The sequence below is a fragment of the Panthera tigris genome, chromosome E2 (genome assembly GCF_018350195.1).
Source record: "Panthera tigris isolate Pti1 chromosome E2, P.tigris_Pti1_mat1.1, whole genome shotgun sequence".
NCBI lineage: Eukaryota > Metazoa > Chordata > Mammalia > Carnivora > Felidae > Panthera > Panthera tigris.
The window spans coordinates 56,952,851-56,976,024 of record NC_056674.1 but is presented as its reverse complement, the minus strand read 5'-3'; the positions used below and the strand labels follow the sequence as shown (position 1 = coordinate 56,976,024).

The window sequence follows — 23,174 nt, the reverse complement described above, 5'->3', positions numbered from 1 at the left end:
TGAACAGGTGTCGGAAGCCTACTGTGCTCATCCGTGAGGGCGCCGGTGCAGTGGGAGAGCGGGTCCGAGAGGCACTGGAGGCCCTCATGCCTTATAGGCACCCAGGAATGTGGGAGAAGAGGCCGAGAAAGACCCAGAAGTGGCGAGCGTCCCGCAGGGCGGCGGAACCACGACGCCTGCCTTTCGTTGCTAACAGGTGGAAGTCACGGTCACCTACCTGTACCAGATACACGTTTGCAAGTGAACACGTTCCCTTGAGAATCAGGCCCTGACGAATCGTAAAAGGAGTCGAACAAAGGCACTATTCCATAGAGAATGAAACGTAAGTAACTCCCTGCCGGCCTGCTCTCCAGGCTAGTGGGACGTTGAAAGGACACATGGGCATCCATTCGCCTTAGTTCCAAGGTCTTCCTCACCTTCCCACTGAGGATCCCGGCGGCAGAGCCCTCCCCACCTTGTCCACCTGCCAGATGGACCTGGACCTTGGCACCTTCCCCCGAACATCCTGCCCCTGACAGGTGTCTCTGCCCCCTCGCCCAGAGACGTGCTCTCCGCCCCTCCCGGCTCCCCAGGGCCCCGAGCACCCCCCCGCCTCCCCTTCCTTCAATTAGGCCCCTCTAGCCCCCCAGGACCCCAGGACCCTCACGCTTCTTCTCAGAGACCCGATACAGATGGATGATTCTGGAAACAAAGCATTCAAATTATGAGAAAAAAAAAAAACAACCCACAACTGCTATTAATATGGTTAACGTATCCATTTGTTCGTTGGCCAATTTCACGGCCAAAACATTTCATTGCACTTAAAAACGCTATGTCACTGTATGCCTATCTGGAGCAGGTTACAGAGCGCGCCCGGGAGGAGCCGTGCCCACCGTAAATTAAGTGAGCTCCTTGCAGCCAACGATTTCGAAAGCACAAGAATAAGTATGTTCCCACGTCTTTGCAAAGCAAAGCGTTCGGATGTGCGGTGAGGGTGCGTTTAAGAGGCCGGAGGTCACGGGAGACGAGGCCGCCAAAGGCAGGACCTCCCGGCCACGGGCTAACTTCTGTCCCCCTCCAGTGACGGAGAGCAGAGAAGGGCCCGTCCCGGGGGGGGGGGGGGCATCCAGGAAGCAAGAAGGTTGGGGGCGGGGGAAGGACAGGCTGATCCAGCCAGCCAGCCAGCCTTGGTCTGGCACATCAACTTGTTCATGGGGCTGAGCAGGTGCCTGGGCGAACCGCACTTGACCCACTTACCCCGAACGTACCCGGAACGGCATCCTTTTCCTTTGAGGCCTGTGGCCATGTGTCCAGGGGGGCCATCAGCCCACAGGCTGTGCAAGCACTGATGTTTCCTGGGCTGGGGGGGATGGAAGGAGGGGGTTGCGGAGGAGGGGACCCTCTGAGACCCTTTTCACCCCTTACAGAAAGTGATTCATGACCTGACAAGGTGCCACGACCCCTCAGCCAGGCGGCTTTTCAGAATCCCTGAAGAGGGTGACTCCCCCTCCCGGGAGGGGTGCTGAGGACCCTTCCCGTGTATCCTTCCGGCCCCAGCTCTTCTCTGGGCTCTGGACGCAAACCCCCAAACATCTCCAGCGGGGTGCCTCCAACGCAGCACGTTCAAGGCTGACCTCCCCTTTCCCCCCGACCCCTCCTCCTCCTCCTCCACTGCTACCCATTTCCATTCCTGCCTCCCCTTCTGCTGCACCACGCAGACCGGAAATCTTGGGGTCACTGTCCTCCTGCTCCTTTGCGCCCTGCACCCCACCCCCCACCCAAGCAGGCTCCGCACCGTCAGGCTGCGAGATCATGACCTGAGCCAAAACCAAGAGTTGGACGCTTAACCGACTGAGCCACCCAGGGCCCCCCCGCCCCCCGCATATGAGCATATTCTTCCTGAGTTCTTTTTTTTAAAATGTGTTTTTATCTTTGAGAGCGAGAGAGGGAGACAGAGAATCCAAAGCGGGCTCCAGGCTCCGAGTTCAGGATCGTAGCAACTTGAAGGTTACTCGTGGCAGCTTCACTTTCACCCGGGCTCATCTCGCGTTTCTTCCTCAGCCTCGCACCCCTTCCTGCCCCGGCCTCTGAGCTCCAGAGGCAGGGACACAGCCCCGGAAAGCCAGTCTCGGTGGGATGAGAAAGGACAGTGAGCTCTGGCCGAGCAGTTTGTGGCGGAAAGACCTGGAAGCTGAGGGCAGGTTCCTTAACTCCTTCAAATAGGAACGTGCTTAAGTCCAACCATCACCCCAGAGCACCTGCTAATCACAGAAGGAAAGTGTTCCCTTGTGACAGACATGTCTGCGGTGACCACCTTAACCCGGCCATACGTCCTGGCATCAGCCAGGGAGGACAGCCAAGCGTAAGGAGCTCCCAGTGAGCCCCCGATGAAGCGTTCTTACCAAAACTATGTGTAACCTGAGTGTGATCAATGCGTTAGACCCAACTTCCAGAAATAGAGGGGAGAGGGGGCCGCTTGGGAACAAGGGGATCAATCTGGAAGGAGGAACAGTCGACAAATCAGACAACCTGATCTGATCTCTTTCCAAAGCCTGTGTCATGGGGGTAGGGGTGGGAGGTGGGGGAGGAGGTTCTGGGTGGGGACAGAGGACTGTTGGAGATTAAAAAGTAATGGAACACGGGGCTCCTGGGTGGCTCGGTCGGTTGAGCACCCACCTCGGCTCGGGTCATGATCTCGCGGTCAATGAGTTCAAGCCCCGCATCAGGCTCTGTGCTGACAGCTCAGAGCCTGGAGCCTGCTTCGGATTCCGCCTCCCTCTCTCTCTGCCCCTCCCCTGCTCACGCTCTGTTCTGTCTCTCAAAAAAAATGAATAAATGTCAAAAAAAAAATTTTTTTTAATCTATATAAAAAAAAGTAACAGAACGCAATCGGCAAATGTCATATGTGACCCTTCATTGGATCTTGGTCTTTGGAGAGCTACAATACTATAAAAAGGCATTCTGGAGACATGGGTATCAGATGAATGGGGAATCAAATGATAGTTGGGAATCGTTCTTTATTTTTAATCACATTTGGTGTGATAATGGTTTTGTGATTACACAGAAAATTATCCTTGTGTTTCTGGATGTCTATGCTGAAGAATTCAGGAGGAAATATCATGGTGTCTAGTTTATTTTGAAGTGCTTTGGAAAAAACTACATTCATATATAAAGTGTATATATATATATATATATATATATATATATATATTCAAATATATTCATGACAAAATGCTAGTAATTATGAGCCGAGGCTTGCAATTTTTCCACTTGTTTGAAAAATGTCCGGGGCACCTGGGTGGCTCAGTCGGTTAAGCAGCTGACTTCGGCTCAGGTCACGATTTCGTGGTCTGTGAGTTCGAGCCCCGCGTCGGGCTCTGTGCTGATGGCTCAGAGCCTGGAGCCTACTTCGGATTCTGTGTCTCCCTCTCTCGCTGACCCTCCCCCGTTCATGCTCTGTCTCTCTCTGTCTCAAAAATAAATAAACGTTAAAAAAAATTTTTTTTTTAAAAAAGAAAAAGAAAAATGTCCTAGCCGAAAGGTACAAGCCCCTTGGCAGGGGTGGGGGGCTGAGACCCCGGCACGCGTTCCGCTCTGTAATCCTGAAATCAGAATATAATAACGTTTCGACTCCAGCGAGGCACCCGTCCCTGCAACAGAAAGGACTCAGCTGGGAGAGCTCAGCTGCCTGGCGTGTATGTCCCTTTGTGGTGACAGTCCACAACTTCTGTGCACCAGAAAGGGCAGAGGGAGGTGGAAGGCGGTAGGGCAGACCTTCACCACTGACTTTTCCGGATCCTCAGGACCCTAGGACTCCAGGAGGGAGGGAGGGAGGGAGGGAGGGCAGGATCGTCCAGGTAAAGACACAGAACTGGGCGTAACTGCAGACTTTAGAGGTGACTGACCAAAAACAGAGGTTCCGGGGCTGGAGCCCCTTCAAAGCTGTTCCCGGTGACAACCAGCTCATAACAGGGCCCCCCGGGCCGGAACCCAGCCCCTCTGTATGTCTTCCTGGGGCCTTCGGCGGTGGTTGCTCGAAACAGCTTTTTCAATCTGAACACAACACACATACTAAGCTGCACACGTCTCTTGCCCAGATTCGACACAATGTGGAATCAGCGCCCCCCCCCCCCCCCCGGCCGAGAGACACAGATCGAGCGACATGACCAGCCCTCGGGACCCACTACACGCCCCCAGAGGTAATTGTGCTGGCTTTGATTAGTTCTGCCCATTTTTATTTACTTTTTTTATTTGTAAAAAACGTTTATTGGGGCGCCTGGGTGGCTCGGTCGGTTAAGCGTCCGACTTCGGCTCAGGTCATGATCTCACGGTCCGTGAGTTTGAGCCCCGCGTCGGGCTCTGTGCTGACGGCTCAGAGCCTGGAGCCTGTTTCACATTCTGTGTCTCCCTCTCTCTCTGCCCCTCCCCTGTTCATGCTCTGTCTCTCTCTGTCTCAAAAATAAAAATAAACGTTAAAAAAAAAAAACGTTTTTTTATTTTTGAGACAGAGAGAGAGAGAGAGACAGGGTCCGAGCGAGGGAGGGGTAGAGAGACAGAGGGAGGCACAGAATCCGAAGCGGGCTCCAGGCTCCGAGCCGTCAGCATAGAGCCCGACGCGGGGCTCAAACTCACGAAACCGTGAGATCATGACCTGAGCTGAAATCAAGAGTCAGACACGGGGCGCCTGGGTGGCTCAGTTGGTTAAGCGTCCAACTTCGGCTCAGGTCACGATCTCGCGGTCCGTGAGTTTGAGCCCCGCGTCGGGCTCTGTGCTGACCGCTCAGAGCCTGGAGCCTGTTTCAGATTCTGTGTCTCTTTCTCTCTCTCTGACCCTCCCCCGTTCATGCTCTGTCTCTCTCTGTCTCAAAAATAAATAAACGTTAAAAAAAAAAAAAAGAGTCGGACGCCCCACCCGCGGAGCTGCCCAGGACCCCCCCCCCCCCCCGGTTTTAAATTTTCTACCGATGGAGCCATGCTGTGTCGGCTGTTTCTGTGGCCTTCACTCCACATAACGACCGAGGTTCTTCGAGTGGCTGCCAATGGTCCTGTGTGTGCGTTCCCGTCGCGGTCTGGTATTCTCTTGTGCGAACACGCGCTGTGCTTTCTCATGGATCCCGGGCCCGCTGAAACAGCGCTGTGACCAGCCTTCCCACCCGCCGTGCCCTTCGGTGAGCGAGCATTTACGCTGCCCTCGGGGTATCCCTAGGATCGGAATTGTTGGATCATCAGACAGGCACGGGCTTTGCTCCGTGGTGCTTCATACGTTTCCGAGTTAGTTGGCAACATTTAGAATTTGAGGGATTTAGCACCAAAGTCAGGATGCGGCTCTTCTTTCAAAAATGTAAAGATACTCAACGCTGGACCTACATTTCACCTTTGTGAGTCGGGCGGGGGGGGGGGGGGGCCGCCCACAGCGCCCAGCCGGCCTCCCTTGTGACGTCCACCTGCTCCCCGAGCCACCTTGCCTTTGGGAGTCTTGGCCGCCAAAGATCTGCGCGTGCTCGTGTGAATGAGAGTCCATGATCGAAATCCGGAGCTGCCTCGATTTCCCCGATGAGGTCATGCTGAATGGCTCCAGTGGCCCAGAGATGGTGATCAGGTCACTCCAGCGGGGTCCATGGCCTTGGCTGCTAACCAGATCTCCCTGGTGGGGTGTGGCTGCGGCTGAAACAGGGTCCCCCAGCTGCTGTTCGCCCAGCACCTTCCATATGGGTCCTCCTGTGCCTTCCGGCTACTCCACCAGCCCCACAGCCACTGCCTTATTCACGTCCGTAACGCCTTGTCCCCGGGGCTGAAATATGATCTCTTCCAGGCTGGCTTCTCCTCCCCCCTGGTACCAAGATGCCTGTTAATTTAATTTAAGACACGTTTTTTTAAATCTTCTCCCCGATCACCCCCAGCAGGAAGGCGGGCCTGACGGCACGTTGTTTCTAGCCCCCCCTTAAGACCCGTTTTGGACTCCCAGCCTCCAGAACCGCAAGATAATACGTTTGTGTTGTTTTAGGCCACGGTGCTTGTCTGTTTGGTTACAGAGGCCCTGGGGGGACTCACTCATCCACGGTCACGGCGGCCCATCGCTTATGCCCAGCAGGCCACAGTCCTTCAGACGAGAGAGGACAGGCTACCGTAGGCAGTCCTGCATCCGAGACCTGCAGGCTGCTGGAGAGGCTGGGGCCAGGCTACCTTCCCTGGTTAGCAGGGGTTGAGTGGACACAACAGAGAGGAACGGAGGGGCAGGAAGGCAGTGGTGTTAAGTTAAAAGGTGACCGGAACTTTACCGAGCCACGTGCAAATGCCCTGAGGCAGGGGCTGGTGGGCCTGGGCACCAGGCTAAAGTCAAAGTCCTCTAGCCTGGGCAGAGTAGCAGTGCTGAGAGAACGAACACACTGGGGCTGTGGGAAGAGCACTGGAGTGTGAGTCCTAACTGAGCCCGGCTCTGCCACTGACGGGCCCGCGAGAGCTCAGACAGTCCTCCCCTTGCCCCCTCTACGACTTATCAGGGGTTCGGACTAGATCGTTCCCTTTCTGCTTTTCCTTTAAAACTCCTTTCCAACGGCAGTTAAAATTTTATCGGAACTCTTGTCCTCAAACAAAAATCTCCTCTTGTGAGTTGGACAGAAGTCGTTGAGGTAATACTTGTAATCGCGGCAAGCACTTGAACGGACTTCCTTCATGCCAGGGACTCTTGTAAGCGCCCGATCAGTGAGAACTCACTCGTGCAGGGCTCACAACCAAGCAATAGGGAGGCGTTTTCATTTTCATTTCACAGGTGAGGGAACCGAAGCCAGCGCAGAGAGGTTAAGAAACTTGCTCAAGGTCACCCAGCAGGGAAGCGTTAAATCCCTGATTTGAACCCAGCACTCCGGACACAAAGGGGACCAGAGGCGGGTGGAGGAAGCTTGGGGGGCAAGTGGCCGGAGGGTAGGGTGAGATCAATAATAGAGTCAGGGGACGTGGGGAGACAGAGAGAGAAGGGGGAAAACCAGCACGAGCTGGAAAGATCCTTTCGGGGTCTGGTTTATGAGAGGTGTTGGGGCGGCCCTGGGGTCTGAGAACTGGGGAGTCAGGGGGAGAGGGGGGAGCGTGCCCATCCCTAACAGGGGCCCTGGGGTCTCCTCCAGTGGGCTGAGTGTGAAGATGGGCCCCTGGGGCCCTGGCGTGTTGGGAGTCCCACTTACATACTGACAGTGGAGCTGTCACATTGAGGCAGGGAGTCCCAGCCCTGCGTCCTACCCTTTGCCACCCTCGTTCCAGGCCCCGTGATCGCGTCTACAGAACGCTCGGGTTTCACACAGTGCGATCTAAAAGCCACGACCCTAGACCACCTCTGTCCCTCTGGCTCCTCTGCTCCTGACGGGACTTACCCCCATTACCCCCACGGCCAAGGCCACGGAGAGCACGCTGAGGCCCGAGGCTGCTGCCACCCCCCACCGGGCAGCCATGAAAGGCCCGCGCTCAGACCCTCCCCCCTCCAGAACCCTTGATCAGACCTCAAAGTCTCTGCCACGTGCAGATTCCAACCAGCAAGGTGACCTTGAGCAAACCTCTTGCCCGCACCTCCGGGCCTTGTCTGCAAAACGGAACTGAGAGTAACTCCCCTTTGGAAGCCAAGAGCCTGGGGCTGAGAACCTCTTAAGAAAATTAAGAAGAGCCAGGGGACACTGAGCACCTACAGGAGAAGACGGCTGGGCAGTCCGAGCCATCACGGCTTTGACTGCCCTCATCTGACCAGGGAGAACACGGAGGCCCAGAGAGGTGAAGAGACCGACCGAGGACACACAGCGAGGGAGCGCAGAGCCGAGGCTAGGACGCCTGGCCTGGCCCTTGTTCCTCTTCCTCTTTACCCCCGGGGAGCCAAACCGCACTGGGAGCCTCTGCTGTGGGGTGTGACCTCTCTGAACCCCCACACCCCCATACATCTTACAAACAAGGAACGCGAGGTTCGGAGGGGCTGAGTCCCCTGCCCGAGGCCAGCCAGCCATCCACATGGGAGCTGGGGACCCAGGTGCATGTGACTCCACACTAGCCCAGCACGCAGCCAGCTTCCACCGGGTGCTCAGACGCTGGGCTTCTCTGCCCCCACCTGTCCCCGGACCCGTGATTTACCAGTAGGTTCCTCCTGCAGCCTTTATCTGCGCGCCTCCCCCTCATCAGCGCCCCCACCCCCACCCCCAGGAGCCTCCAGGCTGCGGGGGCAGGTAGCTGCAGATGTCCAGGCCCCAAGTTGCCCTCTGCTCCTTTCGGGTTCTGTCCCTCCTGGGAGGGGAGGGCAGGACAGCTCTCCTCGCCTCCCAGGCAGTTGGCAGAGCCGTGGTTGCTGCTGTGTCTTCCGGCAGCCTGGTGATGGAGAGATTATTTCTAAGCCATTCCCGTCCCCCCCCCCGCCCCCGCCCCCGCGCCTCTTGCAGGACCACACTGGCTGTCCCCGTGGGGCTCCGAGGGCAGAGCCTGCCGTTGAAGCAGGACAGCTGGCTGGCTCCCAGCAAGAGCCCCTAGGACTCTCACCTCTCACCGGGGAAGGGGCTTCTGGGTCCTTCTAGAAACCCCAGCCCACTGCCCCAGGGCCGTTCTGCAGCTGCGGGAGAGAGAGGTGCAGAATGAATGTCCCTCTGCTTCTGGGAGGAGGCAAGGGAAGAGAGGTTGGAAACTAACTCTGCCAGAGACTGCCGTGCGTGGGATTTTTCTTTTCTGCTTCATCTCCACCACAAACCTGGCTCTTCCCTGGCCATCGGGACACGGGCTCCCCTTGCCAGGTAGAGAGAGAGCGGGAAAAGGGCTCCCAGAGACAGGAAGGTGAGTTCAACTTTGGGGGAAGAAGTTAGTGTTTGCTGCAGGGGTGGGGGTGGGGGGTGGCTCGCAGGACGTGTGACATTCTGGGCCAAAGCGCTGCTGTTTTGAACGAATACCTTTCCCTGCCCGGGACAAGAGCTGTGTGTGCCGGCTGGGGCGGGGGGTGGGGGAGTGGATTGCAAAATTGGGTCTGTGCAGTGAATGCAGACAGGGCAGGATTTTTTTTGGGGGGGGAGGGGGTCGTCTAGAAAGAGCCTCCCCCCCCCCCCACCAGGCTGGGAGACAGAGTCCTGGGTTGGACTTGGATTCGCTCTGTGACCTTGGATGAGTCACTTCGGCTCTCTGGGTCTGGGGTTTTGCACTGGGAAACGGAGAGCACTTGGGAAGGACTCCCCGGATTTCCAAATAGTTCTCTCTGCAGGCTGCTCGCCTTCCTCTGGCCATACGCCGTAAAGGAAGTAATGCATACAGAGTAACAGAACGCGGGGTGGTGAGCAAGTGTGAAACGCACAGGCTGTGATTCAACTCTTCGCTGCCTGCCCGAATCCAGCTGGCGCTGAAATCGAGAGCAACTTTTGTTTCCATTCAGCCGCCGGGTTTTTGTCTTGATTGGAGTGCGTTTTGGAACGTAAGGTTGTAGAAGCTCTGGAAACTGCTCTGGCTAGAAGCGGGAGCGTGGGGAACGGTGGCAGGGCGCTGAGGCCGGGAGAGGTGGCAGAGACGGTTTTTTAAATGCACGGTTACATCTCAAGCCCTCCTTCTAAGCCAAGCGCTTCGAATAGGTCTGAGATGGAGCGCGCGTTAGACGTCCCTTCGCTTTGCAGAGAACAGAGAGGGGGAGTACCGGCTCAAGGTCACACAGCAAGGGTGGCTCAAGGTCACACAGCAAGGGTGGCCGAGGCAAGCACCCCGGGGAACACGGAGGGGGGCTGTCGTTGATGGCAAAAGTCCTCCAAAGGAAGAGGCAAACGAGGCCATTGCGGCGCGGCTCCTGAGAGTCAGACGCTGGGCTTAAGCACAGTCACATTCTGTGTTACTGAACCTTTCTGGGCCTCCGTTTGCTCATCTGTAAAATGGGGAATTGTTTACCTTGTGGAATTGTTGAGATGCGTTACTATAGAGGAAGTGTGTCGATTGGTGCCTGGCACCTCAGAAGCGCCTAGAAGCGTTCTGAATAAACACTTCCTGGACATCACTGCACGCAACCCTCCCCGTGCCCAGTGAGGTGGGGGTACTCAAACTACCCCAGCTGTCCAGACGAAGCAAAGGGCTCAGAGAGGCTGAGCAATCCACCTGCTGTGGCAGTCCGTAAGGGACCAGAACCTGGCAGTGAACTTGACACACCCTTACACTCTGAAGCTCTGTTTTACCAGCTGTGCCTCCTAAGATTGGTACAAGTCTTGTGCCTGGCATGGGTGGAGGTAGATGGGAGAGGTGAAGCCACGTGCCCAAGACCACAGAGCCTGGAAGGGGCACAGCTCTGACCTGGGAAGGGATGTCATCATCTCCTTGGGTCACTGATAGTTCCCAGGCACAGAGGAGGTGCTCAGTAAGTCCCTGTTGGAGAATTTGAAAAATGAACCATGCAGATGCAGTGGTGAAGCTGCATCCGGGCGGTCGAGGACCCCGCCCTGAGGTTGATGTCTCCCTCTTGTCTTACCTTCCCCCTTCCCCCCCCCACCCCACCCGGTGCAGGACGTCTCCAGCAATGTCCATGCCCTTCAGGGCCAGGGGCCTGCCTCCTGGACACCGCCACCGGGGCTCCTGCAGCCCCCTGGGTCAGCCGCTGCCCGGCTCCATGCAGCCGCGCTCCCTTAAGGGCCTTTACTACCGCAGGGCCCGCAAGGTGGGCGCGCTGGACGCCTCCCCCGCGGCGGACCTGGAGAAGGAGATCCTGGTCAACGTCGGGGGCCGGCGGTACGTGCTCCCCTGGAGCACGCTGGACGAGTTTCCGCTGAGCCGCCTGAGCAAACTCAAGTTCTGCCGGAGCCACGAGGAGATCGCGCAGCTCTGCGACGACTACGACGAAGCCACCCGGGAGTTCTTCTTCGACCGCAGCCCCAGCGCTTTCGGCATGATCGTGAGCTTCCTGGCGGCCGGCAGGCTGGCCCTGCTGCGGGAGACGTGCGTGCTGTCCTTCCGGGAGGAGCTGGCCTACTGGGGGATCGAGGAGGCCCACCTGCGGCCGTGCTGCCTCCTGGAGCTGCTCCGGAAGCTGGAGCAGCTGCGCGAGCTCCGCCAGCAGGAGGCGCTGCACCTGCGGCGCGAGGCGCGGCGCCCCCCCGGGGACCCGTCGCGCTGGGGGGTCTTCATGAACTGGCTGCGGGAGACGGTGGAAAACCCGCGCTCGGGGCTCCCCGGCAAGGTCTTCGCCTGTCTGTCCATCCTCTTCGTGGCCACCACGGCGGTCAGCCTGTGCGTCAGCACCATGCCCGACGTGAGGGCCGAGGAGGACAAGGTGAGTGCTCCCCGCCCCCGGCCCCCCAGGCTCCAGGCCCGAGAGGCTTAGGGCCGGTGGACCGGGCTCCCTATCTTTTTAAAACAGCAGAGAGAGATTATTGCCCAGCGCGGGGCTGTGTGCCCGGTTAGATCAATGCCATTGGGAACGTTTGGGGGGAACATTTGGGGATGTTTTTGGTTTTGCTTTGTTTTGGAGGACAAGGCGCATGAAGAGCCTAAGGCCGGCAAAAGTCACGAGGTGGCTCTGCCTCTTGGTGGCCTCTGTTGACAAAGCCACCCCTGGGCTTCGTGTGGGTCGGGCGGGCCCAGCTTGCCTCTCCCCGCTCCGTGACCGCAGGCACATTGGTTCCCCTCTCTGAACCTCAGCTTCCCCCTCCCGTAAAGCGAGTCGCGTCGCTGTGAGGGTTCACACGCTCCGTGCACGGGTCATGTGTTTACTGAGCAGCTACTCTGTGCCACGAGCTGTCCCTGGCCAAAAATCCCTGCCTTCTGGAACCAGTGTCCTCGGGGGCATCCCGGCTCCACATTCAGGTGGAGAAAGTGAGGCACGGGGCGTTTAGCTTTCTTGGAGTTCCAGAGCAAAGGCCCTCAGTTTTCCTGCTTGTTACTTGGCCCCTGAGCCTCCCAGTCAGGCTCCCTGGATGGGGAACTCCGAGCTGAGTAAACTTCTAAGTGACTCTGCCCCCCCTCCTTCCTTGCCAGGGGCCAGGTAGTCTGAGAAATGAGATACGAACTCGATATTTTGTTGGAAAGTTTACTGGAGAGCTTCAAACTGAGAACTGGATTGTTTTCCTAATTTAAAATGTTGTTCCTGTTCTGCTCTTACATTCCTCCATGGCTCCCCATTACCCTAGTTATGGAACTTGCATTATGGTAGACAGGGAACTGATAAATAGAACACACGTATAAGATAATGTACCCTGTGTATCCACAACCGTTGTCCGTGTACAAAACTTCTCTTAAAGATATAGCCCAGGGCAATCTGGTAGGATCAGAGAACTTTCCAGAAAGAAAGGACTTAGATGGAGAACCAGCCCCTGCCTCACACAGAGTAGGCTCTCAAATATTTGCTGAATAAAATGTATCTTGTGCAACCGATAAATGTTTTGCCCTAAAGCAAACCAACCAAAACGTTTTGACTTTCAAATAGCTTTTTTCTCCCCCTGGAGGGAGGGGTGGGGGGGGGGGAGGAGGACTACAGCTCCAAACAGAGACATTGTTTTATTTGTTAGCACCAAATGATGTGATTTTAGAGCCTGCTTGTTCACAGAAATATTTACACGTAGACACTGCAGTACAAAGTTAGGACAAAAAAAGTGGCCTCCGTCCCCCGTCCTCACAAGGGTACTCTTGATCCCAGCTGCTGAGAAAGGACCCCTAGATTTCCATAAACTTGTTCCTCAGGGATTTCCCGGAAGCCAGGATTTAGACCCCCCGCAGAGGGACGAGGTCTTTTCAAAGCCTAACGCTTTGAAAATGACCCAGGGTGTGAACCCAGGCTTGGTTGGTTGGGGACTCAGGAGATCAAATCAGAGGTCGCTGGGAGGCCCGCAGGACCAGCAGCCCCCTCCCACCGCCCATCTGGGCCCAGGAGCCAGGCTGCTGGTTCTGCTCTTGGGGCAAGAGGGCTTGCTGCCCTCAAAAAAAGGGTGTTTTTTTGTTTCTTTTATTTTTTAAATGTTTGTTTATTTTTGAGAGAGAGAGGGAGACAGAATCTGAAGCAGGCTCCAGGTTCCGAGCTGTCAGCACAGAGCCCAACGCGGGGCTCGAGCTCACAAGCCACGAGATCGTGACCTGAGCTGAAGTCAGAGGCTTAACTGACTGAGCCACCCAGGCGCCCCTGTTTCTGTGTTAAGATAGTAATTTGGAGCTCGAGGAGGCTGGGGAGGCTGTCTTTGTTTTTTCGAGGCCGAGTCCTTACATTTACATAAGGAGACAATGTTCTTTTCACCACTGCCTGGGTATTTTGTATTTACCCTCGGGGGACGGGGACGGTTAGCTGGCCAGCTGCTTCTGGGGGCCATGCTGTCCTGGGGGACAACATCTGCTCAGATGAATTGACACCACATGAGTGGATAGGAGTGCCAGGACTGGGACCCACAGACCTCCTCCATCAGGCTCGGTGCAGGGCTGGGAGGCGGGCGGTGAGAGGGGGGAGGGGTGCAGCTTTCCTTTTGCTTTATCTTCTACCTTCTTCCAGCAAAATCTCTTAGAGTCAACTTGGCAGTTGGGGAGAGGGGTCTGCACTGGAGGTCGCAAATTAAAACGGAAGCGGGAGTGGGAAGTGCGGGGGGGGGGGGGGAGGCAGGGTAGACAAGAAGGGCTGAGCCGAGTCCCTAAAGCAGTGGGAATGGTGCTGGTGCCTGAGAAGCGCTTGGTGGGTGTTGGTCTGAGGAGACACTTGACAGGAGATCCCAGCAACCGACCTTCCATTCCTTCCACAAGCTACCGAGGGCCCACACGCTGCGTTCTTCTAGGTGCTGGAGGCAGGAACGCAAATTTACCTTCTTGGTGCGATTACGGTCTTGTGTGGGCCCCGCGTCTATGAAGCTCCAGCACTTTTCCACCGCTCCCTCCCCAGCCCCCCCCCCAGCCCCCCCCCCTCCGCTTTCCGCCTCCACGGACTCCCCCCTCTCCGCACATTTCCGTGCACGTGGAGTCACGCACACGTGGCCTTTTGGGACCGGCCTGTCACTCAGCGTGGTGTCCTCAGGGTCCGTCCGCGCAGCAGCTTGTGTCTCATGCTTCTCGTTTGCTGACACACCCCTCCAGCCTCCACGGGTCCGCAGCGGCCAGTCGTCCCCTGCCCCGCTCTTGAATCCTGCCTCTGCTCCGTAAACGGCACCTCGCTCTCAGCAGCTGCTCTGTGTTCAGTGACATTCGGTGGTTGCCCCGGGGGGTTCTTCTTACCCTAGCTTCTTGGGTTTGGGGTTCATTCCCCTCCCCGCCCAGCCTCCTCTCCCTGTATCCGGGCCGGCAAGAAGCATTCCCTGTTTCCGGGGCAGGACCCACTTTTCCTGACTCACTGCGGCTGATTTTTCCTGTTTCGTCACGCTCGCCTGTCTCCATGCCCCTGGCCCCCATCTGCCCCCCTGGGCCCCCGCTTCCGGAGCCCCTGTGTCCCAGGGCTGGGGAGCAAGGCGGCTGGGATGGGGGAGGAGAGAGAGGGTCAGGAAGGGGCATCACGGAGGAGAGAGAGGGCAGAGACCGAACTGGCTCCCAGGGGAAGCGCAGAGGCCGGGAAGAAGAATGAGTCAGCAGGGCGAGGAAACAGCCCTGGACCCAAGGCCAAGGCCAGGGCACAAGTGGAGGAATTCACAGGCAGAAGGGAGGAGAAGGCCCGAGCTGCTGTGTGGATGCGGGCCAGCACCGAGCTACCAGGAGGCAGGAGGTGGCCAATTCGGGCCATATTCCCGAGGCCCCGGGGTGTGAGGAAAGCTCCGAGGTCAAGCCCTGGGCCCCAGGTCCCTCCCGGATGGAATTTCTGGAACTGGCCGTCCCTGCACCTGCAGCATGTGCGGGGGCAGCCTGTCTTTATGGGCCCCCAGGGACAGTGGCCTTGCCCTCGGGAGGCCCTGGCCGTCCTCTGACCCCAGAGCTCTTTACAGAACCCCCGCTTCCAAGCTGGGGGAGAGGGTTTGCGGCAAAGTTGTGGGACCCCTCAGTGGCTCGCCCAGAGGACCCGACCAGCTCCGGCTGGAGCCTGGAGCTGTTCGGGTCCTGTCTCCTTTTTTATGAAGCCATTATAGTCCACATCCCAAGATGCACCCTTTTAAAGTGCACCCATCAGCGGCTGTGCAACGGTCACTGTCCCAGAGCATGTGGATCCTCCTGCAAAGAAACCCCGTCCCTGCTTCCGGCGGCTCCCCAAGTCTCCCCCGCCCTCCCAGCCCCTGGCGACCACGAATGTCCTTCTGTCTCCCTGCGTTTGCCTTCTCTGGACGTTTCACAGAAGTGGAGCCCTGCGGCGCCTGGCCTTTTGGGTGCGGCTTCTCTCACGGCGCGTGAGGCCGTGAAGGTTCACCCAGGCTGTCAGCACTTCGTTCCTTTTCGGGGCTGAGTGATAGTCCGTCGTGCGGAGAGAGCACGTTTTGTGGATCCGTCCGTCAGCCGACGGGCATTTATGCTGTTTCCACTCTGGGCTGCAGAATAACGCAGTTATTTTCCGGTGCTTGCATGCTGGGTAGATACCGGTGCCTTCTGATATCTGCCCACGAGCAGGATTGCAGCTCGGGTAGCAAACGTGTGTTTAATTTTGGAGGGACCACCCCCCCGTTTTCCAAGCAGCTGCGCCGGAACGCTAGAGCCTGTGACATCTTCACAGCCTCGGCAGCCCTTGCTGTGTCCTGTCTTTATAACCCTCGCCTCCCCACGGAGTGTAGACTGCCATCCGACTGTGGTTTTGATGTCTGACCCTGATCTGTGCTTCGCCTTTTCGCGGTGGAAAATGCCAGGCGTTTACAAAGCAAGTGGAATAAGGCTGAGCCCCCACGTACCCATGACTCCGTTTCCACGATGAATCAGTCTTCTCTCTCCCCTCCCTGCCCACCCCGATCGCTGATTCTCGCTGGCGTTCGTCTTGGTTTTACTCTGCAGTCTTATAGGCCCAATGGGCATACGCTGAGACGGGCCTTGGCTGTGCAAGGAACGGCCAGTGCACACCCGTGTGACCCACACCCCGCTTCCCCGAGCACAGCGCCCATCTCCCCAGGGAGCTGTCCCGTGTCCCTCCACAGCTGGTCCCCACCCCACCCAGGGGTGGCCGCTCTTTCGGAGATTCTGTCCACCACCTCGAATGTCACATAGACGGAAACGCTGAGGGCGTGTTCTTCTGCGTCAGGCTTTCGTGGCCCCACATCCTGAGCGTGAACGCCCGCGGCGTGGCCTGGCTCACCCTCTGGTCTCCATTAGGCCTGATTCACCCTCTTCACCTCGTGGAGGAACCAAAACGAGAGACGAGGCCCTCCAGGAGGGTGACCAGCCGTCCTGGTTTGCGCGGGACTCGGCGGCGGCCAGCGGGGGGGGGGGGGGCGGTCCGGTGACCTGGGACTTTCTGTGCTCAAATCAGCAAAGTTCTGGGCAAACCAGGATTCGTTGTTCACCCTACCTGCAAAATACAACCAGAAGCTTCCTCCGAGAGAGAGAAGAGGTAACTTTTTCATTTCCTTCCTATTTTTCTCCAAACGTGGCTGGCCTGGGAATTACTTGCTCAGCTCAGGCCCCATAAATCCCCGCCGCGAGGGGGGCATTTCTTGGAGGCCCAGTGTGGGGAGGGTGGTTTCAGGGTTTGGGCAGAGCAGCCGTGCAAGGCAGAGTTGAGGACAGCTTGCTGCAGTGCAGGGAGGTGGCCGCAGGGAGGTGGGGGGTGCGTGCCTTGAATAGCCAAACGCCAGCACGGAGGCGGAGGGAGGGCCCACAGAGGCTTCTCCACCTCTCCGGAGTCACTTTCTTGAGCTGTTGGGTCCCCGGTCTGGAAGGGTTATTCCCAGGCTACCTTCAGAAGTCCCTGCACCAAGGGCAAAACGCCCAGAAGGTCAGCGACAAAAGCAGCCTCGTGGAGACAATCCGGCCCAGAGTCTGAAACACTTCCAGGTACCCCTGGGTCCCCTGGAGGGCTTGCCAAGGTGCAGATTCCTGGGCCGCACCCCAGGGCTTGATTCTGTGACCAGAGCCCAAGAATCTGCATTTGCGACAAGCCCTCTGGAGGGATTCCAATGCAGGGTGTGCCGAATCGGCTTTGAGAAATACGGCTGCTGTTCGGAGCTCCTTCTTGAAAACTGAAGCACAGAGAGGGGCAGTGACCGCTGCAAGGTCACACAGCGAGTCTGCAGCTCCTGGGGAGTCAGGGTCCAAAACTCGTGAGCACTCCCAGGATTGTGAAGCAAACCCCAGGCGGCGCAGGGGGGACAACGGGTTCGCAGCCGAAGTGGAGCCACAGACGCTCTGGGCTCCGTGCCCTCAGCAGCCCCCTCCCCGCCTCCCGCCTCCACCCCTTCAGTAGGACTAGACAGAAGTCCAGGGAGAAAGCTGCCCGGGCCCGGACAGGCAAGTCGAGATGGGGACAGAGCACCCGTTTCTCTTCCTCTAGCGGCCAGACATAAAAAGCATTTCATTTCCATTCAGTATTCCAGGCCCTAGAAATAATTTCTTTTTCCACTTGAGAGCTTTTTAATCCAAAGAAAACTACAGTTGTCAACATCATGCTTTTCACTCAGGCAACTGGCTGTGGTCACTCATTCGTTCCTTCATCCATCATGTGTGTGTGTGTGTGTGTGTGTGTGTGTGTGAATACTTGAAGTCAGGTTCTCAACTCTGGCTCTTCATTAGAATCATCCATGGGACTTCTGGAAAGTTCTGCTCAGGCTCCAACCTAGATCAACTACATTAGAATTTCTAGCGGTGCCTCGGTGGCTCAGTCGGCTGAGTGACTTCGGCTCAGGTCACGATCTCACGGCTCATGGGTTCGAGCCGCGTCGGGCTCTGTGCTGACGGCTCGGAGCCTGGAGCCTGCTTCGGATTCTGTGTCTCCCTCTCTCTCTGCTCCTCCCCAGCTCGTGCTCTCTCTCTCTCTCTCAAAAATGAAGAAACATTTTTTAAAAATTAGAAAAAAAGAATTTCTGGGGTCCTGGCCCAGACATCAGGATTTTGCAAGCCACCAGGTGAGACTTGCAAGTCTTGTTGAGGTGTAAAGTCCAATTCCTTGAGGGATGGGGTGGGGCCCGAGATTCTGGGTTTCTTCCCAGCTCTCCGGGGAGGCTGATGCTTTTGGTTCAAGGACCATACTTTGAGTGGCACAGGGGCTCGTGGAACTTTCTGTCAGGAGCCAGAGGTGGGGAGCACGAACCATGCGACAGCCCCCCCCCCCAAGCCGGAATCTCCCGAGGGAGACAGACCCTGCGTGAATAGTTGCAGTCACACATCAGAGGGCTGAACCCGGGACCCGGGAGCCCTCTCTGCCCCGCCAGCCTCTGAGCTCCCAGCAGCGACATCTGCTTCTCGATCACGCCACCCACAGAGCCTAGGAGCCCGGCACAGGGGGGAGACCTCCGTGCATTTTTGTTGGATGAGAGAATGAGGGGTGGCAGGCGGGGCAGTCGCCGAACAGCGTCTAGCGGCTGAGAGCGCGTCTCCTCTCTGCTTGTGGGCTCGAGCAAGTCATTTCGCTGCTCGGAACCACGTCCTGGGCACAAAATGAGGTCGCGCTGCCTGCTCACGGCATCCCCGTGTGGCCCACGTGACAGAACTAGGGTGGGGCACGGTACACAACAGGGGCTTCTGTCAGTGAAGGTGAAGGTTGGCCGCTGTCACAAAGAGGCCCCAAGCAAGAACGGCTCTGGGCAAATAGGTGTTGATTCCTCCGGCAAAGAGAGAGAGGGGTGAGAGGGCAGCGCTCGTCTAGCGACCCAGGATGGTTTCCACCTCCCTGCCCTCCCCCCCCCCCGCCCCCGCCCCAGTGCTGCCACCCACCCCCTCATGCAGCGTTCTGTCGCCTCCCCAGGGTGAGTGTTCTCAGAAATGCTACTACATTTTCGTCGTGGAGACCGTGTGCGTGGCCTGGTTTTCCCTGGAGTTCTGCCTGCGGTTCGTCCAGGCCCGGGACAAGTGCCAGTTCTTCCAAGGGCCCCTGAACATCATCGACATCCTGGCCGTCTCCCCGTACTACGTGTCGCTGGCCGTGTCCGGCGAGTCCCAGGAGGACGGCAGCTGGCCCGGCGGGGGCTCGTACCTGGAGAAGGTGGGGTTGGCGCTCCGCGTGCTGCGGGCGCTGCGCGTCCTGTACGTGATGCGGCTGGCGCGCCACTCGCTGGGGCTGCAGACGCTGGGCCTCACCGTGCGCCGCTGCACCCGCGAGTTCGGCCTCCTCCTCCTCTTCCTCTGCGTGGCCGTCACGCTCTTCTCCCCCCTGGTCTACGTGGCGGAGAACGAGTCCGGGAGGGTGCTGGAGTTCACCAGCATCCCCGCCTCCTACTGGTGGGCCATCATCTCCATGACGACCGTGGGCTACGGGGACATGGTCCCGCGCAGCGTGCCGGGTCAGATGGTGGCCCTGAGCAGCATCCTGAGCGGGATCCTCATCATGGCCTTCCCCGCCACGTCCATCTTCCACACTTTCTCGCACTCCTACCTGGAGCTCAAGAGGGAGCAGGAGGAGGTCCAGGCGCGCATCCGCCGCCTGCAAAACGCCGCCACGGCCAGCGAGCGCGAACTTCTGAGTGACGTCGACGACCTGGGCCCGGAGGGCCCCGCCTCGCCCGCTAAATACCTGTAACTCCAGGCCCTGCAGGGAAGGGGCGGCCCCGCGACCCATCGCCCTCCGCTGACCGGGCGAGAGATCGCCACGGTGGAGACCAGCTGGTGGGACGTTTCTGGAGCGCCAGGAGCGCTCCCACAGCTGGGAGGGGCGCAAGGCCACCGGGCTTGGCCTGTCGTGACGCGGGACCCCTCTGGCCACCGCGAGTCCGGCCGACCTTATCGACGCTCCTTGCTTTCTCCTCTCTCCCCGCCCCTCGCCGAGCACATCCGCTCTTTGTTAGGTCAGTCAGTCATCCCCCAGTCTCCTTCCTTCCCTGTAGTGCTCCACACCCCAGGCTGCGTTCCAGATGCCCGCAGAACCGAGCCTGCAGGACTCCGTTCCTCCCCTAAGACCCGCTTTGCGGGGGCCTCCCTACCACCAGGGACTGGAGGGTCCGGTCACTGCGAACCCTTCTGATCAGATCCCCCCACCACGGCGCATCCTATCGTGGGCTCCCGCAGGGCTCAGTATGTCCCCTTTACCCCAAGATGTTCCATTTTCCCAATGCCGCTGCCTCCCCGCCCCCCCCCCCCCAACTCTGGAAGCTCTCAGCCAAGAAGGCAGAAGCGGCCTCTGCGTTAACCCCCCTGGGCCAGCTGCGCTCTGGCTGGGACGTTCTCCAGGTGGCCAGTTCTTGGCCTTGACAGAGCCTCACTCTTGCAGGACCTGCACTGCCCCTTGAGAGAACCGTTCCTGCTGCTGGATCCCCCAGCGCTGCAGAAGCCGCCCCTTCCCACCCTCAGCCGGGCCACCACGGGGGGGTGGTATAGCTCCGGTGCGGAAGTGAGGGCACCCTTCCGATCTGCCCCTTGCCGCCTCCCCAGACCGGGCCCTAGCTGCCAAAGGGTACGTTCCTCAGCTTATATGTAAATGTGTTTGTCTATTTATCCGTTCGTTCATGAACTCACAGGCCCTTTGCGTCCCAGGGAGGAAGCGGATGTAGGACCCAGCGGCTCCAGATACGGGCAGGGGGTGCCGGGGGCCAGAGCCATGAATCCCGAGCGGTCAGCCCACGCGGAACATGCATGTCAAAGTGCACGGCTTTGCAAAAGGGCCCAACAATTTTATCAGCTCTTCAAAGGAACCCATGCCTCCCTGTAAAAGGATACGAAGTTGTTAAGTAAATCAACTCTCGTATTTTAAGATGGAGAGACCAAGGCTCAGAGAGGGAAAGCCACCTGCCCAAGGCCACACAGCCAGTTTACTTCCTTAGATCTGCCCCTCCGGAGTCCCAGCGGGACACTCTCTCTAGTGTATCAAGCTTCAGTTCTTAGGCTTTTCTGAAACAGTGCCCAAGCCCTCCCAGAAAACGTTCAAGGTTAAGCGTGTGGCAAGGATGTAACTTTGCCCCGCTACCCTGAGCAGAGTAAGCAAGGTGGTCTTGGGGGTATGTCGGGCACCAGCTGTCACCCTTCCTTTGTCCTATCACAGTGGACACGCAGCTGATTTCACTGGGCCTTCCTTTTCTCACCGATGCCGTGGAGAGGTGGGACCAGACGGTGATTAAAGTCCCTCCCGGCTTGGACAGTGTGGGATTCTGGGAAGCCGAGTTCATTGCAACAATGTATGCCACAGAGGGGCAGGTTGGAGACCAGAAGAGAGAGAACACAAAAAAAGCAAGCCCTGGGCCCTGACTATCCACAGAGCTGCTCCCTTAGCAACAATCAAGTAGTTCAAGTTTGAATCGAAATTCGCTGAGATGTCCAGCTACCCTCCCGGTTCCTACCCAGCCACCTGGGCTCCTCCTCTCCACCCCCCTCCCCCTCCTGCCTGGCTCTAGGCTGTACCTACCGGCTCCAAGCCTCTCACCGGGAGCACTGAGCATCACTTACTGTATAATTACTAGTCACCAGGCAACTGATGTTTTCACATTTTATTTGGGAAACATCAAACACAAAGAAGTTGCAAGAACAGGAAGTGTGTACCTCTGATCCCTGAACACCTCTTTTTTTTTTTTTTTTTAGTTTTTCGTGTTCATTTTTCAGAGAAAGAGAGCACGAGTGGGGCAGAGAGAGAGGGAAACACAGAATCTGAAACAGGCTCCAGGCTCTGAGCTGTCAGCACAGAGCCTGACGCGGGGCTCGAACTCACGGACCGTGAGATCCTGACCTGAGCCGAAGTCGGACGCTCGACCGACAGAGCCACCCAGGCGCCCCTATTCCTCTTTTTCTTTTTTTTTTTTAACACGTGGTACCATTTGCTTTATTATTTGGAATTTTTTTATTATATACAAATGGTAGGTTTTTCTGGACCATTTGAGAGTAAGTTGGCTACAGCATGGCCCTTCGCTTCTAGAACTTTAGAATATAGTCCCTGGAAAGCCTGTCGGGAAACCATCCGTCCGAGAGGGGACTGGGAGTCTCTGGAGATGACAACCAACAGAGCGTGTGTATGTACGTGCATTTCACAATGCCAAGTGTCCGTGATTTCTTCGGGTTCTCAAAGGAATCCATGATTCCCCCCCGAAAATAGGAGAGGAAGCTCCGAGGTAAACCACTGCCTTCGTTTTAAGCTGGAGAGCCAGGGAGACCCGGAATACTTTGCGGGAGAAGGGGGCGATAGCTGTTCTAAGAGTAAGAATATTTTTTTTACAAACCCACAGTACGGTTATCAACATGAGCACGTTTACCTTCAATGCAATGGTTTAATCTAATCTACTGTCTGTTCCAATTTTGTCAGTTGACCTAATAATATCCTTTATAGCTTCTCCCCCGACCAGGATGGGTCCGGCATCGGCTGGATAAGGCGTTTATGCGTCCTATCTCTTTAGCCTCCCATAATCTGGACTGTTTCCACAGCCTTCTGTGGGATTTCTGACACGAAAATTTTGGATGAATATAGCCCTTCCTTTTTTAAAAAAAATTTTGTTTAACGTTTATTTACTTTTGAGAGAGAGACAGAGACAGGTGCGAGCGGGGGAGGGGCAGAGAGAGGAGACAGAGAATCTGAAGCAGCTCCAGGCTCTGAGCTGTCAGCACAGAGCCTGATGCGGGGCTCGAACTCACAGACCGCGAGATGCTGGCATGGGAGTGGAGAGGGAGAAAGGGAAGGAGAGCCGGGGAGCGCTGGCTGGGCACAAAGACATTCAGAGGAAACCAAAAGGAACCCTGATCATGCAGGCCAGATAGAACGTGCCAGAAGGCCAGGCCTGCACAGGCCACCTGTGCGAGGACAGTGTGTCCCCCTTGCAGATGAACTAGTCCGTGAGGCTTGGAGCTGGACTTTTCTCTTCGCCTCTGGTCCCTTCCCTCCTTCCCCGACCCTGCCAGCTGGGAGCAGCGTGCCGCACAGATTCTCAGAACCTGCCCGTTTTAGGCGTGTGGACGAGAAGCCTCGGGAAGGGGATGTAATGTGGCAATTCACACAGCCTGAGCTGAAAGAACTGGGATGGCCTCAGCTCTGTGCCTCACGACCCTCGGCCAGCGCCTGCCCGACCCGGCATTTGACCTCTAACCAAGGGGCCCCTCCAGGAACGTGATGTCAGCTAAAAATGAAACAAAGGGCTGTCCCCCAGAGCCCTGTGGCTCCCTGGTCATCCGAGGGGCCCCGCCTGAGACTGCACTCAGCCCAGCTCTGCCTCGGCAGTGGCCTGCACCAAACAACATGTGAAAAATGTGGCGAGACTTTGATAAGTCACCTTTGCTCTCGGGGA

General features: G+C 57.4%; 1 protein-coding gene across 1 annotated transcript; it reads left to right on the top strand.

Moving 5' to 3' along the window:
• Positions 1-8,463: 8,463 nt before the first annotated feature.
• Positions 8,464-21,506, top strand: KCNG4 (potassium voltage-gated channel modifier subfamily G member 4). Its single transcript, XM_042970131.1, has 3 exons — positions 8,464-8,772; positions 10,465-11,227; positions 18,728-21,506. The coding sequence occupies exons 2-3, from the start codon at positions 10,478-10,480 to the stop codon at positions 19,496-19,498; spliced, it is 1,521 nt and encodes a 506-aa protein (XP_042826065.1). The 5' UTR covers positions 8,464-8,772; positions 10,465-10,477; the 3' UTR covers positions 19,499-21,506.
• Positions 21,507-23,174: the final 1,668 nt, after the last annotated feature.